Raw genomic sequence first — 14,801 nt, 5'->3', positions numbered from 1 at the left:
CGGGCCTGGAAGGTGGGGGTGAGCAAGTCTCCTCTCTCAAACCCAGTTTCCAAGCCCCAGCACTGTCCCCTCCCTCCTGCCTGGTCTCAGATTCAGTCAAGACGCAGCCCAGCTGCACGGGAGCCGCGCACAGGGAGGAGCGCCAGGGAAGAGCAAGGGCCCATGGGGCAGCGATGGGCCGGTGGCAGCCATTTGAGAACTTTCTCCAAACCTCAGGGGCCTGGGGTCCTAGGAGCACCCCACCTAAGAACCGCAGGCGCCTTCGGGATGAAGTTCTCTCTTCTTGGTCTGGCACCATCAGGCCCCTGGCCACCTTGGCCACCGAGCTGGAGCCCTGTTCCTGCCCCCATCACAGCCCACACAGTAGCTACACGGACCTGTTTTCAGGTCTCCTTTCAATACCACACCAGCGCACGGCACACGGGCCCTCTCTGCCCGACTCCGTTTCCCAGGTTAGCTTCTCCCCATCCCTGAGGACACTGTTTCTTCCCAGGAGCTTTCCAGAACGGTCCAGGCTGGGCTAGTTCCCCGCCCTGACACTTCCCCCAGAGCAGAGCTTGGCGCTGAATCCATGTCTGATAAATATTTGTTGAATGGACGGATGGATGGATGGATGCTGGATTCTGCCAAACTGCCCTTCTTTACTTGTTTTTATTCCCAGGGCCACTGCGATTTGCCTCCGCCTGCCTTCCCCCAGGGCTTGACTGACCACATCAGTGAACCCGGCATGCCCCCGGTCCTGGCAGCCGGACGGCTGATGCATGCAAAGTGAGCATCTCCTTGCCCGGCCGCCTGACCACCCGGACGGCCGAATCTGAAAGCTAATGACATTATTGTGCAGAGACACAATGTCTGCGGGCATTTGCTGACCCGGCTTTGGTGCGGGCTTAATCCGGCATTCTCGCCCTGCCTGCTTTCCGCGGGCCACAGCCGTCCCCCGTCTTGGCACCGGCGCTCCTGGGGAGGGTATAAATGCCACCTCCCGCCGGCCGGGCTTCACGGGCGCTCTCGGGGGCTGGTGTCGCTGGTAAGAATGCCTCTCTTGCTTGCCTCACCTTTTCTCTCAGCCTCATCCCTGGTGGAAAGGGTGGGGGACCTGGGTTCGAATCCAGGTGCTACCGCTTTCTGACAAGGTGACCTTGGGCAAAGACTTCAACGCTTTAAGCCTTAGTTTTCTCTTCTGTTAAATGGGGAGAGGGATCATAAAACCTCCTTTGTGGTGGGCTTAGAGATAAGGTAGAGGAGTGGTCCAGCGTGGCGCCTGGCATGGAGTGGGTCCTTGGGCAACACTCTTTCTTGATATTAGACAGTCCATCAGCATCCTTGTTTTGTTAGTGACTGGGGAGGAGAATGTGAGGGTTTGCAAGTGGAAGGAATCAGAGCACTGCAGGTTCAGCATCCTTTCTCATCGGTGAGTCAGCTCCGTCCACATCCACACGCGCTCCCGGGCGCGTCCAGCTCGGGGAGCGCTGGTGGGCAAGGGAGCAGCGCAGCTCCCAGGCATCTGTCAGCAACAGGTCATTTCAAAGCCACTAGAGCTGGGTGGAAATGACCCTAATAATGCCATAATTGCTGCAATTTACTGAGCTCGGAGTGTGTTCCAGGACCGCTGCCAAGTGCTTGCAATCTTCTGCATTCGGTAATTGACTGGGCACGACCCGCTCATAGATACTATTAGGTGACATTACTGTCCCCGTTTTGCAGCACAGAGAGAGCATGACCTGCCTCAGTGCTGGCAGGCGGCGGAGCCAGCTCCTGAGCTGGACCAAGTCAGCTTAATCTCCTTTAGTCTGAGAACGCCGATGACCAGGGACTGTCCTGGCCGGACCTCCGTCACGGTGACAGGCCCCCAAGGCTGATATCTTAGGCGAGAAGAGCGGGTTTGGCTCGCAAGCTGCTTAACTGAATTTATTTTTTCTGAGGGATGTCCTGGCCGGCCTCTAGTGTAGAAGGGGCTTCTGGAAGCTGGACATTGTGTCTGGAGAAGGAGGTCAGGTTCCCTGTAGCATCACTCGTCTGAACTGAGTGACGGGGACCCACCTGAGACCCCCTTACGCGGCAGTTTGTCACTTCATTTTCTAGTAGGTCTCATTTCCCCCCTCGGAGCTGGCCTGGACACAGAGAAGTGAAGCTAAGGATGGAAGTTCGGCTGCTCCCTGACCCCACCACTCTAGGACAACCGGAAATCAGGGCGACGAAACACGGGGTTTGGGGCTGGACGGGTGTGGCCCCGAAGGCCCCCGGGGAAGACAGCCAAGGGCCCAGAGAGGTCCTCACTGCTGCTCCCTGTGTCTTCCAGGTCATTCCTGCACCACACACTCCACCATGGCCTCAGACCACCAGACCCAAGCGGGCAAGCCACAGCCCCTCAACCCCAAGGTGGGTACCACGCCGGAGGCTCCTCTCCCAGACTCGGTTTCCTTTCTGCAAAGTGGGCTCGGCATCTTCCTTCCTGGGGTCCCCCTCTCTGCCTCCGCCCTCTCTGGCCTGAGTCTTCCTAGCTTGCACCCTGGGGGCTGACTCAGAAGATCCCCCCAAGCTGGTACGCCAGGATTCCCAGCACCAGCTTTCTTCAGCTTTGGCGACTTATGTGTCTCTGTCTTACCCTGCACCCCATTGTCCAAGGGAGGGTCCCCAAAGCTGGGGCGGACCCTCAGTCCAGTCTGAGAGGGGGCTTGTGAATGGGAGGTGGGGAGGGATTCCTGACTCCATACCTGCTGTGTGACCCAGGCCAGCCGCTTGACCTCTCTGAGCCTCAGTTCCATCCTTCGTAAAGTGAGGAGACTCAGCTTCGCGGCATAGGGTGGTTGTAAAGAGGCAAAGGAAACGGGGTCAGCCTTGCGCCCGGTCTGCGGCGTGTCCACTGGCGGCCAGCTAATGGTGATGCTCCGCTTTCCCAACCTCCCGCCCCCTGAAGGGCGGTGGGATCTTAGTTCCATGTCGGACTTGTCACACCCGATCTGCCCCCGACCCTTTGCCACCAGCCCTTCACCGGCTGCCCTGCTGTGCTGTCTGCTGCAGGGGCTCCAGGAATGGCTTCCGTCCCAGAGCTGCCCTTTGCCCTTTGACTCGGAGCCTCCCCGGCCAGGGAAGCTTCGGCTCATGCAGCCTCTCAGCTGCTCGCCCCATTCTGGCCCTTAAGGGGCTGACTTTCCAGAGGAAAGAAGGCAATACACAAAGGAATACACAACTTCAAGGAGTGAGAAGAGCTGCGAAGAAACGTCAAGTAGAGTCAGGGATTCCCGAGAGCAGTGGTGGGTGGGGCACGGTTGTGTCAGCTGAAGTAGTCAGGGAGGGCCTCCCTGAGGAGGTGACCTTGGTGTGCAGACCCGGGCCCAGTGAGGGAGCAGTCATGGGAAAGTCAGGGTATTGGGAGAGAGAAGAGCATTTCAGACAGAGGGTATAGTGAGTGCAAAGGCCCAGGGGTCAGAACGCGCTGGGCGAGTTTGAGGAACAGCAAGAAGGCCAGGGCGACATGGTTTAGAGCAGGGCCCTCCAGCAGACACAGCACGTGGGCCACGTGTAACTTAGTATTTCCTGGTAGCCACGTTCAAAAAGTAAAAGGAAACAGGGCAAATTAATTTTCACCTTATATTTTATTAAACCCAATATATCTTAGTATATAATCAACAGAAAAATTATTGGGGGCTATTTTACATTCTTTTTTCACACTAAATCTTCAAAATCTGCTGTGTATTTTGCACTTACAGCGCGTCTCAATTTGGACTAGTCGTGCGTGTGTAAGAGTCTATGTAACTAATCGCTACCATTTTGGGCAGCGCACGTTTAAAGGACTGGATAACATGTTCAAAATGTTAGCATCCATTTGTTGATAGTAACAAGAGCAGCAGCAACAATACGGAGCCCCGGGCTCTCGGGGGCTTTTCAAATGCGTGGAGACGGGGCCTTCCTTGCCCTCCTCATGCTTGCAGCCTTTGTCTCCCAGGCCAGGATGATAATAAACTAGCCCCTAACTTCCATATTCTTTTTTTTTTTTTTTGAGGAAGATTAGCCCTGAGCTAACATCTGCCACCAATCCGCCTCTTTTTGCTGAGGAAGACTGGCCCTGAGCTAACATCCGTGCCTATCTTCCTCTACTTTATATGTGGGACACCTACCACAGCATGGCATGCCAAGCGGTGCCATGTCTGCACCTGGGATCTGAACCGGCGAACCCAGGGCCGCCAAAGCGTAACGTGCCCACTTAACCACTTAAGCCACCGGGCCGGCCCCAACTTCCAAATTCTTGATTTTTCTCAGGAACCCTAGAAAATGGGCATGATCTTCCCTTTTACAGATGGAGGAACTGAGGCTCAGAGCAATCAAGTTGCTTCTCTGGGGTTGCCCAGCTGGATGCAACAGAGGCGACAGCAGAGCTGGTGTCTCCTGACGCATCCGTGCTCCAGTCAGTGACCATAAAGGCTGGATTGAGCCTGTGGAATTTGAGCCCTGCTGGGCCTCCCTTCCCTGGCTTTATCTGCCTAATCCCCAGCCTGAGAGCAAGCGGTGTGTTTACCCAGCCAGTGCTGACCATGTGGATTGCGCGGCTGCCCCTCCTGGGAGCCCGCTGCCCGGAGCCCACCTCTTCATCCAGAGGGAGCTCCCTGGAGGAGGTGTGGCCGGAAAACCTCTGCCCCCAGATGCTCGCTGGAATCGTGAAAGGGGGCCGCTGGCCTCCCCTTAGCTCGTGGCTGTGAGGCCGTGAGCGGCCCCTTCACTCAGCAGAGCTTCCGTTTCCCTGGTGGGATCCTGCTGGCCCCCTTCCCGGGGCTGATGAGAGGATCGGGGGAGGCAAAGGGAGCAAAGGCCCCTTAAGATGGATCCCAAGGGAGAGGGCAGAGGAGGACCTGCAAAGCCGGTGGGGGTTTAAGGAATGGACATGGGCATGTGTAGTTTTATGGGTGAAATCGGGGTGGGGGTGTAGATGGCGGTACTGGGCCAGCTCTGACGGGAGCAGGAGAAGCGGTATGGTCTAGCATCTTGCAACTCACGCTGTGTTCCACGGAGCAGCGGTACCAGCCTCAGCCGGGAGCTTGTTAGAAACACAGACTGGGGCTGCCCCCCAGACCCGCTGCCTCGGAAATCGCATTCCATCAAGATGCCCGTGTTTTGCATGCGTGTTAGAGTTTGCCCAGTGCTGCTTTAGTGGGAACAGCATCAGACAAGCTTGGGCTCCAATTTCAGCTCTGCCACTCACCCACTCAGGCTCCGTACCACGTCCCTTAATGAAAATAATGATGCCTCCCACACACAGAGCAAATCCTGTGTGCAAACCATCATGCTTCTCTGACCCCTTCCTGCAACCCCGTAAGCTAAGTTCTGCCATTATTTCCCATTTTACAGATGGGGAAACTGAGGCCCAGTGAGGTGAAATACTGGCTCAGGGTCTCAGAGCTGGTAACTGGCAGAGGCAGGACTGTCTGACATTCTGTTTCCTTTGTGACTCCCAAGGATGGAGCCTTCAGCGTCCTTCCAGGCTCTGTGGGCCCCTCCCCACCCCCACCCAGACCCCCACCGCCCTGCTCTCCCTCCTCCGCGTCCTGACGGGGGTCTGACTCTCCTCCCGTTACAGATCATCATCTTCGAGCAGGAGAACTTCCAGGGCCACTCCCATGAGCTCAGCGGGCCCTGCCCCAACCTGAAGGAGACTGGCGTGGAGAAGGCAGGCTCCATCCTGGTGCAGTCCGGACCGTACGTACCTGGGGGCCTCGCCTGGTCAGGGGCTGCCAGGGTGGGGCTGTCGGGCTGTGGAGCTGGAGCGGGCTGCCCTCACGGTGCTCCTAGACCGTGCGATCTGGAGACCAGGATTTGGGGTCTGGCAGCCTATGGAGAGAATCGGTGCTTTGGAGTCACTTAGAGCTGGGTTCAAATCCTGGGTCCACCACTTCAGGGCTGTGTGACGTTGGAACAGCAACTTTCCCTCTCTGAGCCTCAATGTCCTCCTCTGTAGGCTGAGGACAAGTACATCCCCTTGAGGATGAAGGGAGAGAGCTCGTGTGAAAAGTCTGGCCCTGAGGTCAGCCACTTCCTCGAGGCACAGAGATGGCCTCAGGGACTCTTATGAACCCTTCGAGAGCTGTCAATCTCTGGTTCCGGGAGTGTCCTTGCCCTCCTGGGAGGTTTAAAGCTGGATGTCCCAGCTCTGCATCCACCCTCCGTCCCCAAATCCTGACCACTGGGCCTTAGTGGACTCGCTGGTGCACTTGGGGGCAGCAGGCCTGGGGCCTCCGACCCAAGAGAGGAGCGGAGGTCGTTGGTAGGATCTGATCCCCTCATGTCACACAGCTGAGCCCGGCCTGCAGGGCCTCTCCTGGTGGTCCCTGACCGCTCCTTCTCTGCAGAAGCCTCAGGAATCAGGGGCCGCCACCAGCCACCCACCCCACAGCTCAGGGCATGTGGGATGGCCGAGGGTCCCGGGTGATGGGCACCCCACCTCAGGGCTCTCAGGGAATTGTGCAGCGAGCAGTGACCCTGTCGAGTCAGAATCTGCTGATGCCGAGAACAGCGAAAGGGACATCTCAGGGCATCTGGAGTACCTGAGAGCGTGCCTTCCTGGACCACTGAGGTGTTGATCATTTAAGTACCACATCTGATTTTCAGGCGTCTTTATTTATTTATTTCATTTATTTTTTATTTTTTAAAATTAATTTCACCTGCTTCTTTTCCTTTCTTCTTCTTCTTCTTTTTTTTTGGTGAGGAAGATTGGCCCTGAGCTAACATCTGTTGCCAATCTTCTTTTTTTCTTCTTCTCCCCCAAATCCCCCAGTACATAGTTGTATATTCTAGTTGTGAGTGCCTCTAGTTGTGGCATGTGGGATGCCACTCCAGCATGGCCTGATGAACAGTGCTATGCCCGCACCCAGGATCCAAACCGGTGAAACCCTGGGCTGCTGAAGCGGAGTGCATGAACTTAACCACACAGGTTTGGGGCCGGCCCCTGTCTTTTTTTAGAATTTGGATGGAATGGATTTTATGCTCCTCTGCTTTCTTTTAAAAAGTATAACCTCTGATACTTTTTATTAATTATTGTTTATTGTTTAAAAGTAAAAAGAAATGGCTTAAGGCCAAAAAAATATGACTCTCATCTTACCACTCAGAAGTAACCATTGTTAAGATTTTGATGTAAATCTAGCTTTTTCTCTGTATACATATGTATAGCATGATCCAATTTTGATTAAATATATATTTATAAATATATAAATACATAAATATATAAATATGCATATTTAATCAAAATCGGATGCTGCAGTACATTGTTTCCTGATTCATTCTGTAAACTTTGTAACACATCGTGAATTCTCTCCAGGTCGTGGAACAGCGTCCATGCTGGAGTTTGTCAGTGTCTTTGAGACAACTCCGAGTCGAGTCACAGGAGGGTGATGCTTTGAAATGCAGGCTCCCGGGCCCCATCCTGGTCCCTCCCATCCAACTCCTGGGTCTGGAGCTCAGGAATCTGCATTTCACAAGCTCACCTGGTGACGTTTCTGCCTGGGTCAGTCTGAGAAGCCGTGTCTGCCCTCCTTACTTTTCGTGGTCTTGTAACCTTCCATTATGGGATATGCCATCATTTACTTCCCCAAGCCCTGCCTATTAGATGTTGACGTTGTTTCAATTATTTGATATTATAAACAATGCCGTGATGAACATCCTTATTCATGGATCCCTGAGGTCTTGACAACTGGTTTCTAAGGACACTTTGCCTAAAGCAGAATCGCTGGGTCAAGAACTCATCCTCCAGGCTGGCCCTGTGGCCGAGTGGTTAAGTTCGTGTGCTCTGCTTCAGCGGCCTGGGGTTCACCAGTTCAGATGCTGGGTGTGGACATGGCACCACTCATCAGGCCACATGGTGGCAGGCGTCCCACATACAAAGTAGAGGAAGATGGGCACGGCTGTTAGCTCAGGGCCACTCTTCCTCAGCAAAAAGAGGAGGACTGGCAGATGTTAGCTCAGGGCTAATCTTCCTCAAAAAAAAAACAGCAAAGAGCACATCCTATTCTAAAAGAGACAAGAAACATGACCTCCCCTTCCACTAAGGACTTGGATTCCTGTTCCGAGCTGTCATCACGCCGGGCGGCAGCGTGTGCCCCTGCAATGAGCAGCCCCTGAACGCTGGGCATCGGAATCTGTGCCCTCGTTTTCCTATTTCCCCGGTTAGCCACGCCCCCCCCGGAAGGTAATCATTCCCTTTAAGGTGCTGTCTGTGGATCTAAGAGACTGTTAGAGTTTTGTGCAGAGTAGGAGTCAAGAGGCTTCCAGCAAGAACAGAAGAGGAAATAGACCCAAAGAGACAGATCAGCGTGGGCCGGGCGCACGAGCCGTAGCAGCAGTGGTGTCCAGAGCCCGTCCTTGGAGGTGCAGGCTGACCGGGCACATCCCGCCCAGCTCCACGGTCGCTGACGTCGCACTGACAGCTGGGGATCCGCCGTGGTGGGAGGACGGGTACCACGGAAACTGGCAAATGCTACAGTCCCGGCTGCTTGGTTGTCGTTGCTCTTTTTGGGGAGCCGACTGGTCATTTACGAGCCCCAGCGTGGGGCTCTGCGCTTCTGTATTTGCTGTTGGGCCGTCTTTTGCGCTTCCTTCTTTTTTTCCCCCCACCCCGGACTGTGTTCTGGATGGCTGAAGGCAGCATGGTGCTGGGTTCTGGATATTTGATGTGATTCCGCTCTTGGATTTGCTGTGCTCGGATTTATGGTGCCGCTTCTCCCTGATGAGCTGGGTGGTGCGAGCCGTGTGGCCCGAGCAAGCAGCCAGGGTCCCCGCGGAGGAGGCTTGGCGTGAGCCTGACCTGCCCCCCCCTCTCTCTGTCTCCCCGCAGCTGGGTGGGCTACGAACAAGCCAACTGCAAGGGTGAGCAGTTTGTCTTTGAGAAGGGTGAGTACCCGCGTTGGGACTCATGGACCAGCAGCCGGAGGACCGACTCCCTCAGCTCGCTGCGGCCCATCAAAGTGGTGAGTGCCCCCCACCCCCCCGCCCGCCCTTCTCCCTCTCTTCACACCTCAGGGCCAGAGATCCAGGGACCAGCAAAGAGCCTCCGCCTCCGGCGCTGTGCCCTTTCTGATTGGCGGGGGACTTCCTGGCTGTGTGACCTCACATAAGTCGCTTCACCTCTCTGAGCCCTCAGTTTCCTCATCTGTAAGATGGGCATATTAGTATCTCCTGTGCTGAGATTCCAACGTGCTCGCCCCGAGGGTTGCGACATTGCACCACCTCAGGGGTCTCCATTCACAAACTTGGAAATGCTCTGGGGGCGCTGTTCACATTCTGTTCTGTGTGGACTGTGCAACTGCCGACGGAGCCATTGCTCAATAAATGATACCCATTGTAAATATTCAAGGAAATTCGGGGTTTAGGGATGGAGGAGAAGTGGTTTAGCTGTTGGTTGGAACTCACGCCAATGTGACCTTTCAGTGCTTCTCTGATCCTAATTCTCACTAGCGTGTGAACTCCTGGGGAGGGCGAAGACCCCAGCAATGCTCAGTTACACCCCCAGACCTTCCCAGCCCAGTCTAGCCCTCCCCGGAGCTTAGTGGAAGGTTGGAGAACATGGCACTTAGCCTGCCACAGCCCGGGCTTCCTACGTTGGCTCCGGCGCTCCCAGCTGTGTGACCTCGGGCAAATCACTTTAGCTCTCTGAGCCTCAGCTTTTTCATCTGACAAATGGCAAAAGAATAGTTTAGAGGATTAAAGGAGATAACTAAGAAAAATGTTGCAGGAGTAGGAAGATGGGAAGAGCTGTGGAGATGAAGGAAAGTCAAAATATCTCAGGTGCACAGGAAGCCTCTGTGTGTGTAGATCACGGCTGCCATTTATTTAAAAAAAACAACAAAACCGGGGGGAGGAGTTGAAGCTGGGGAAGGGAAAATGACATTTTAGAATCAAACATTCCCCAGAGTGTAGATTCTAGAGCATCCGCTACGTGGAAATAGCCCAGTAGGAGCTCAAAGAGGCACAGTTTGCTGACGCCGGTCACAGACATTCACGTGGGGGGGTATCGGGTGGGGGCTGTGGGGGAGCGTGTGGATCCAACCGCGGGGCATAAAGACGGGTGGGAAGGCCCCTCCTGGGCACCCCCGCCACTCACTCACTTTCCCTCACTCCCTGTCCACAGGACAGCCAGGAGCACAAGATCATCCTGTATGAAAACCCCAACTTCACCGGGAAGAAGATGGAGATCATAGACGACGACGTGCCCAGCTTCCACGCCCACGGCTACCAGGAGAAGGTGTCGTCCGTGCGCGTGCAGAGCGGCACGTGAGTGTGGACCCAGCCCGGGCTCGCCCCGCCCCGGGAGCCCCAGCCCTGGGGTCCCCAGTCCCGCTCTGCCCCGAACTCCGCTGATCTCGCACCCTCCCCACCCCCGTCTTCTCGGTGGAAAATGGGCGTCGAAGTTCTCAGTCTGTGAGGCTTTCAACCCCCGGAGTTCCATTCAGACCTGCCTTGCGGGCCATCCCCCCGCCCCCCGACCTTGGAGGAGAGAAACCGGGGCCTTAAGCTCAGCCCCTGAGATCAGGACTTATCTGCTGGGGGGCGGGGGGCAGGGGGAGGTTGAGACAGAGGCTCTGGGGTGGCAGAAGGGTGGGGCGGAGTCGAGCGTCCTGACAAAGCTGCAGGAGGCAGGAAGGACAGGAGCTGGCCTGTTACCACGCGAGTTCCCAATTTTGGAATCAGGGGTCATTTTCCACCAAACGACACTTCTCTGGCACATAAACCTTGGCCGTTGGCATTGGGGGGGTTTCTCACTGTGAACAATGCGGATTCCGCGGGGTCCCTGGATGGGCTTCGGGCCTGCTGGAACCGACTCCTAAATTTTCAGAATTTTTGTGAGCTGCTTGTTGAACTGTTGGTAGCTTGAAATCAGCCGTGGTGGGAGTATTTATACCCCAGAAACTGGAAAATGCTACAAAACAAGACTTTTTCCCCCAAGAGAGCTAGTTTACCAATGCACACTGGCTTCCTGGGGTTTGTCACACTCCTAAAGTAGTGTGCAGTGTTCTGTGTTCGTATTCCCCTTCATTTGCTCATTGAGTCATTCATTGATTCAATTTGCCGAGTGCCACCGGGTGCCGGGTGCCAGGTGAGGTGCTCAGGATGTCAAGGCTAGGTTAAAGAGACCTGGCTTCAGGTCTGGTCAGAATCAACTGTTAATAATGTAAGAATCCACACGAATCTAGACTCCTTCCCTGAGGAAGGGACTCTGGAGCTGAGATCTCAAGAAAGAGTAGGAATTGCAGGGGCCAAAAGGCGAAGGAAAGGCATTTCGGATAGAGAGCAGCATATGCAAAGGCCCTGTGGTGGGAGTAGCCTGGTGAGTGTGAGGGCCTCCACAAAGGCCAGAGTGGCTGGAGTGCAGAGAGGTAGGGCATGAGACTGAGAAGCAGGGCTGGAGGTGTCCACAGGGGCTGGCCAGGCAGGTCCTTTAGGTCAGGGCTGTGATGTTTTCTGGGGAGAAAACTGTGATTTTCATTGGGTGCTTAAAAGAGTGACTGACCCCCTAAATGGTGACAGCCTCAAATGGGAAAGGGATTATAGTAGGCTCCTGGGACCTCGCCCACTCTCCAGCCTCACATCTGGCCTGGGGGTTGGGACAGGAGGGGACAGGGGTGGCAAAGAGGCCTGTCTTAGTCTAAGTTGAAGATCATCCCTTCCTCTGACCCCAGTATGAGGCCTTCAGTCAAAAGTCTCTTGAGAGGTAGTGAGCTCCCCATCAAGAGAAGGAAGAAAGCAGAGGCTGGATGCTGGAAGGGTGGTGGTGCTCCTGCCCGACACTCAGGAAGCATGAAACGGTGGGGAAGCTCCACCTCCCTAATGGCTTAAGGATGCTGTGTCTTTGTCTCTCCTCCTGCTCCCCCGTCCGTCCCCTCCTCCCGCTCTGGCGCTGCAGGTGGGTCGGCTACCAGTACCCCGGCTACCGCGGGCTGCAGTACCTGCTGGAAAAGGGAGACTACAAGGACAGCGGGGACTTCGGGGCGCCCCACCCCCAGGTGCAGTCCGTGCGCCGCATCCGCGACATGCAGTGGCACCAGCGGGGCGCCTTCCACCCCTCCAACTAGTGCCCCCCATTTCCTCCCTCCCAGGGCCCGGGGTGCTACCCAGGAGCCCCCTCACCTCCCAGCGAGTGAATAAAGCGTGACTTGCAACTTATCTGCGGCGGAATCTTTTATCTCCAGGGGGAGCGGGGTGCTGCATGTGTGTATGTGCACGAGTGTGTGTGTGCGTGTGTGCAAGAGACAGAGAGAGAGAGAGAGAGAGAGAGGAATCAGAAAGTGTCTGGGGGAGGGCTAGGACTGCAGCAGGGCCCTCGCTGAGTCTGAGGTATTCAGCTGTGTGACCTTGGGCACATTGTCCAACTTCTCTGAGCCTCTGTTTCCTCACTTCACTAACAACCCCCTTTGCCCCGTGAGTGACCAGCTTGGCTGACCTCCTGGGCTCCCTATTATGTGGTCGCTGAGCACAGTCACTCTCAGGGGCCTGTGATGGACGTAAAACATACCCGTTCCTGCCATTCCCACACTATTGTGTGCCCTTCAGCCTGGGAGTTCTTTTAGATCTGCCAGAGGAGTCGATAATCCCCAGTCCCCACCCCGTCTCCGAGGGAGCTCACAATCCCGTGTTTGCAGTGGGAACAATGAGGGTTGGGTCTGAGTCCAACAAGCCTGGAGTCAAACGGCTGTTCTGGCGCCCGGGCCAGTGATGGGGCCTCTGGCAGGTCATTTCACTTCTCGATGTTTCCTCTTGGAAAAATGGAGAAAAATACTGCCTCCCTACAGGGTTGCTGCGAGGACGAGCTGAACTAACCCGGATGTTCTCCACATAAAGCCCGTCGATTCTTGGTTATCCGTCGGGCAAGGACCCGCTCCCAGAGCACAGCTTCTTTACACATCGTTTTCGGCATCTTTGATGCAATACTTTTAATTTTCCACGTGGTCTGACATCAGCCTGCTCCCCTATGGCCAGCACCTTCCATGTCTTCTTGAAGAAATCCTTTCTAACCCCAGGTCACAGATACATCCTCCGATACATTTGTTTTCCTAAAAGTTTTGAAATTTTGCTTTTCACCTTTAATTTCTCCATCCTTCCGGGGCAGAGTTTTGTGCACCATGTGTGGCAGGCATCCAATTTCTTTCTGGATTTCTGTTTGTTTTTTTGTTTTTTTTTTTTTCACTTTGGGCCACTGTCGTCCTGGAATAATTTACTGAGAGGTGCATTTCAACCACTGTGGAGCCATGTTACCTATGTCACATATTAGATTGACACATTTGCCTGGGGGCTATTTCTGGGCTCTCTTTTCTGTTCCTTTGGCCTATTTGTCTGTCTTTATTGTTTCAATAACCACTGCTTTGTAATAAACCTTGGAATGCCCTAAATCCTTATTCTTCAGGAATATTTTAGATATTCCTACCCCTTTATCCCTCCATATAAACCCATCCCCTCAAATTTGAAAAATGCAAACCCTTTGGAATGAGCTAACATGGTTAAAGTGATTACCAGGGAGGTGGGGACTAACCAGCACTCAGGACACCTTACTAGCTTCCATCTCTTCATTCATTCTTCAGCCAATACTTTCTGAGGCCTGTTGGGTTCCTGGATCTGGACAGAGCAGAGGACACAGCCCCTGCCCCCAGGAAGCTCCCATTCTGGGGACTTTGGAACGGCTTGAGGATAACACCATGGCGATTATTATGGGTTGAATTGTGTCCCCCTCAAATTCATATTTTGAAGTCCTAACCTCCGGTAATTCAGAATGTGACCTTATTTGGGAATAGGGTTGTTGCTGATGCAATTAGTTAACTTTAGCGGAGGTCAAACGGGAGTAGTGTGGGCCTCTAGTCCAAAATGACTAGTGTCCTCATGAAAAGGGGACATTTGGGGTCAGACATGCATGTAGGGAGAATGCCACGCAAAGGAGCAGGCAGAGATCAGGGTGATGCTGCAGAAGGCAAGAAACACCAAAAATAGCCAGGAAACCTCCAGAAGCTAGAGGTCATGGAACAGGTTCTCCCCCACCTGCCCCCAGAAGGAGCCCATCCTACTGACACCTTGACCTTGGGCTGCCAGCATACGGAACTGTGAGAGAACTAATTTCTGTTGTTTAAGTCCCTCTGTGTGCAATGCTTTGTTACGGCAGCCCCAGGACACTAAATACGTGATGGTAAGAGGATCCAGGGACAAGAGAAGGAGGGGTTACTGCCTGGGGCGTCAGGGGAGACATCCCAAAGAAGAGGGGCTGTTGAAAGGAAAGTCAGCATTTTCCGGGTGAATCTTGGGGAGAATGATCTTGGCAAAGGGAACAGGGTGTGCAAAGTTAGGGAAGCAAGAAAGAGCACGGTCTGTGTTCCAGGTACAGCGGGCACTGTAGGGCCTGGAGACTGCAGAGGGTTGGCTGAGCGCAAGGTGCCGGGAGACTGGAGAAGGATGATAACGGTGGTGGTGATGGTGATGATGATGGTGGTGATGGTGATGATGGTGATGATGATGATGGTGGTGATGGTGATGGTGATGATGATGGTGATGATGGTGATGAGATGATGGTGATGATGGTGATGAGATGATGATGATGGTGGTGATGATGATGGTGATGATGATGGTGATGATGGTGATGAGATGATGATGATGGTGGTGATGATGATGATGGTGATGATGGTGATGAGATGATGATGATGGTGGTGATGGTGAGGATGGTGATGAGATGATGATGATGGTGGTGATGGTGATGATGATGGTGGTGATGGTGATGATGATGGTGATGATGGTGATGAGATGATGATGATGGTGGTGATGGTGAGGATGGTGATGAGATG

The 14,801-nt window shown here is 54.3% G+C and overlaps 1 protein-coding gene across 1 annotated transcript; it reads left to right on the top strand.

Moving 5' to 3' along the window:
- The first annotated feature begins 830 nt into the window (after positions 1–830).
- CRYBB2 (crystallin beta B2) lies at positions 831–12,144 on the top strand. The gene is made up of 6 exons (XM_070630324.1): positions 831–1,027; positions 2,300–2,379; positions 5,573–5,691; positions 8,819–8,951; positions 10,112–10,254; positions 11,885–12,144. The coding sequence occupies exons 1-6, from the start codon at positions 973–975 to the stop codon at positions 12,051–12,053; spliced, it is 699 nt and encodes a 232-aa protein (XP_070486425.1). The 5' UTR covers positions 831–972; the 3' UTR covers positions 12,054–12,144.
- The last annotated feature ends 2,657 nt before the right edge of the window (positions 12,145–14,801 follow it).

Source organism: Equus przewalskii, chromosome 7 (genome assembly GCF_037783145.1).
Source record: "Equus przewalskii isolate Varuska chromosome 7, EquPr2, whole genome shotgun sequence".
Lineage (NCBI taxonomy): Eukaryota > Metazoa > Chordata > Mammalia > Perissodactyla > Equidae > Equus > Equus przewalskii.
The sequence above is the reverse complement of the archived record's forward strand: the minus strand, read 5'-3'. Positions and strand labels throughout refer to the sequence as shown.

Bases quoted from the DNA above. Each gene is read 5' to 3' on its own strand.
- CRYBB2 (XM_070630324.1), top strand. From the start codon at position 973: ATGCCACCTCCCGCCGGCCGGGCTTCACGGGCGCTCTCGGGGGCTGGT. The intron at 5,692-8,818 runs GTACGTACCTGG...GTCTCCCCGCAG, and splicing joins ATCCTGGTGCAGTCCGGACC to CTGGGTGGGCTACGAACAAG. The intron at 10,255-11,884 runs GTGAGTGTGGAC...CTGGCGCTGCAG, and splicing joins GTGCGCGTGCAGAGCGGCAC to GTGGGTCGGCTACCAGTACC.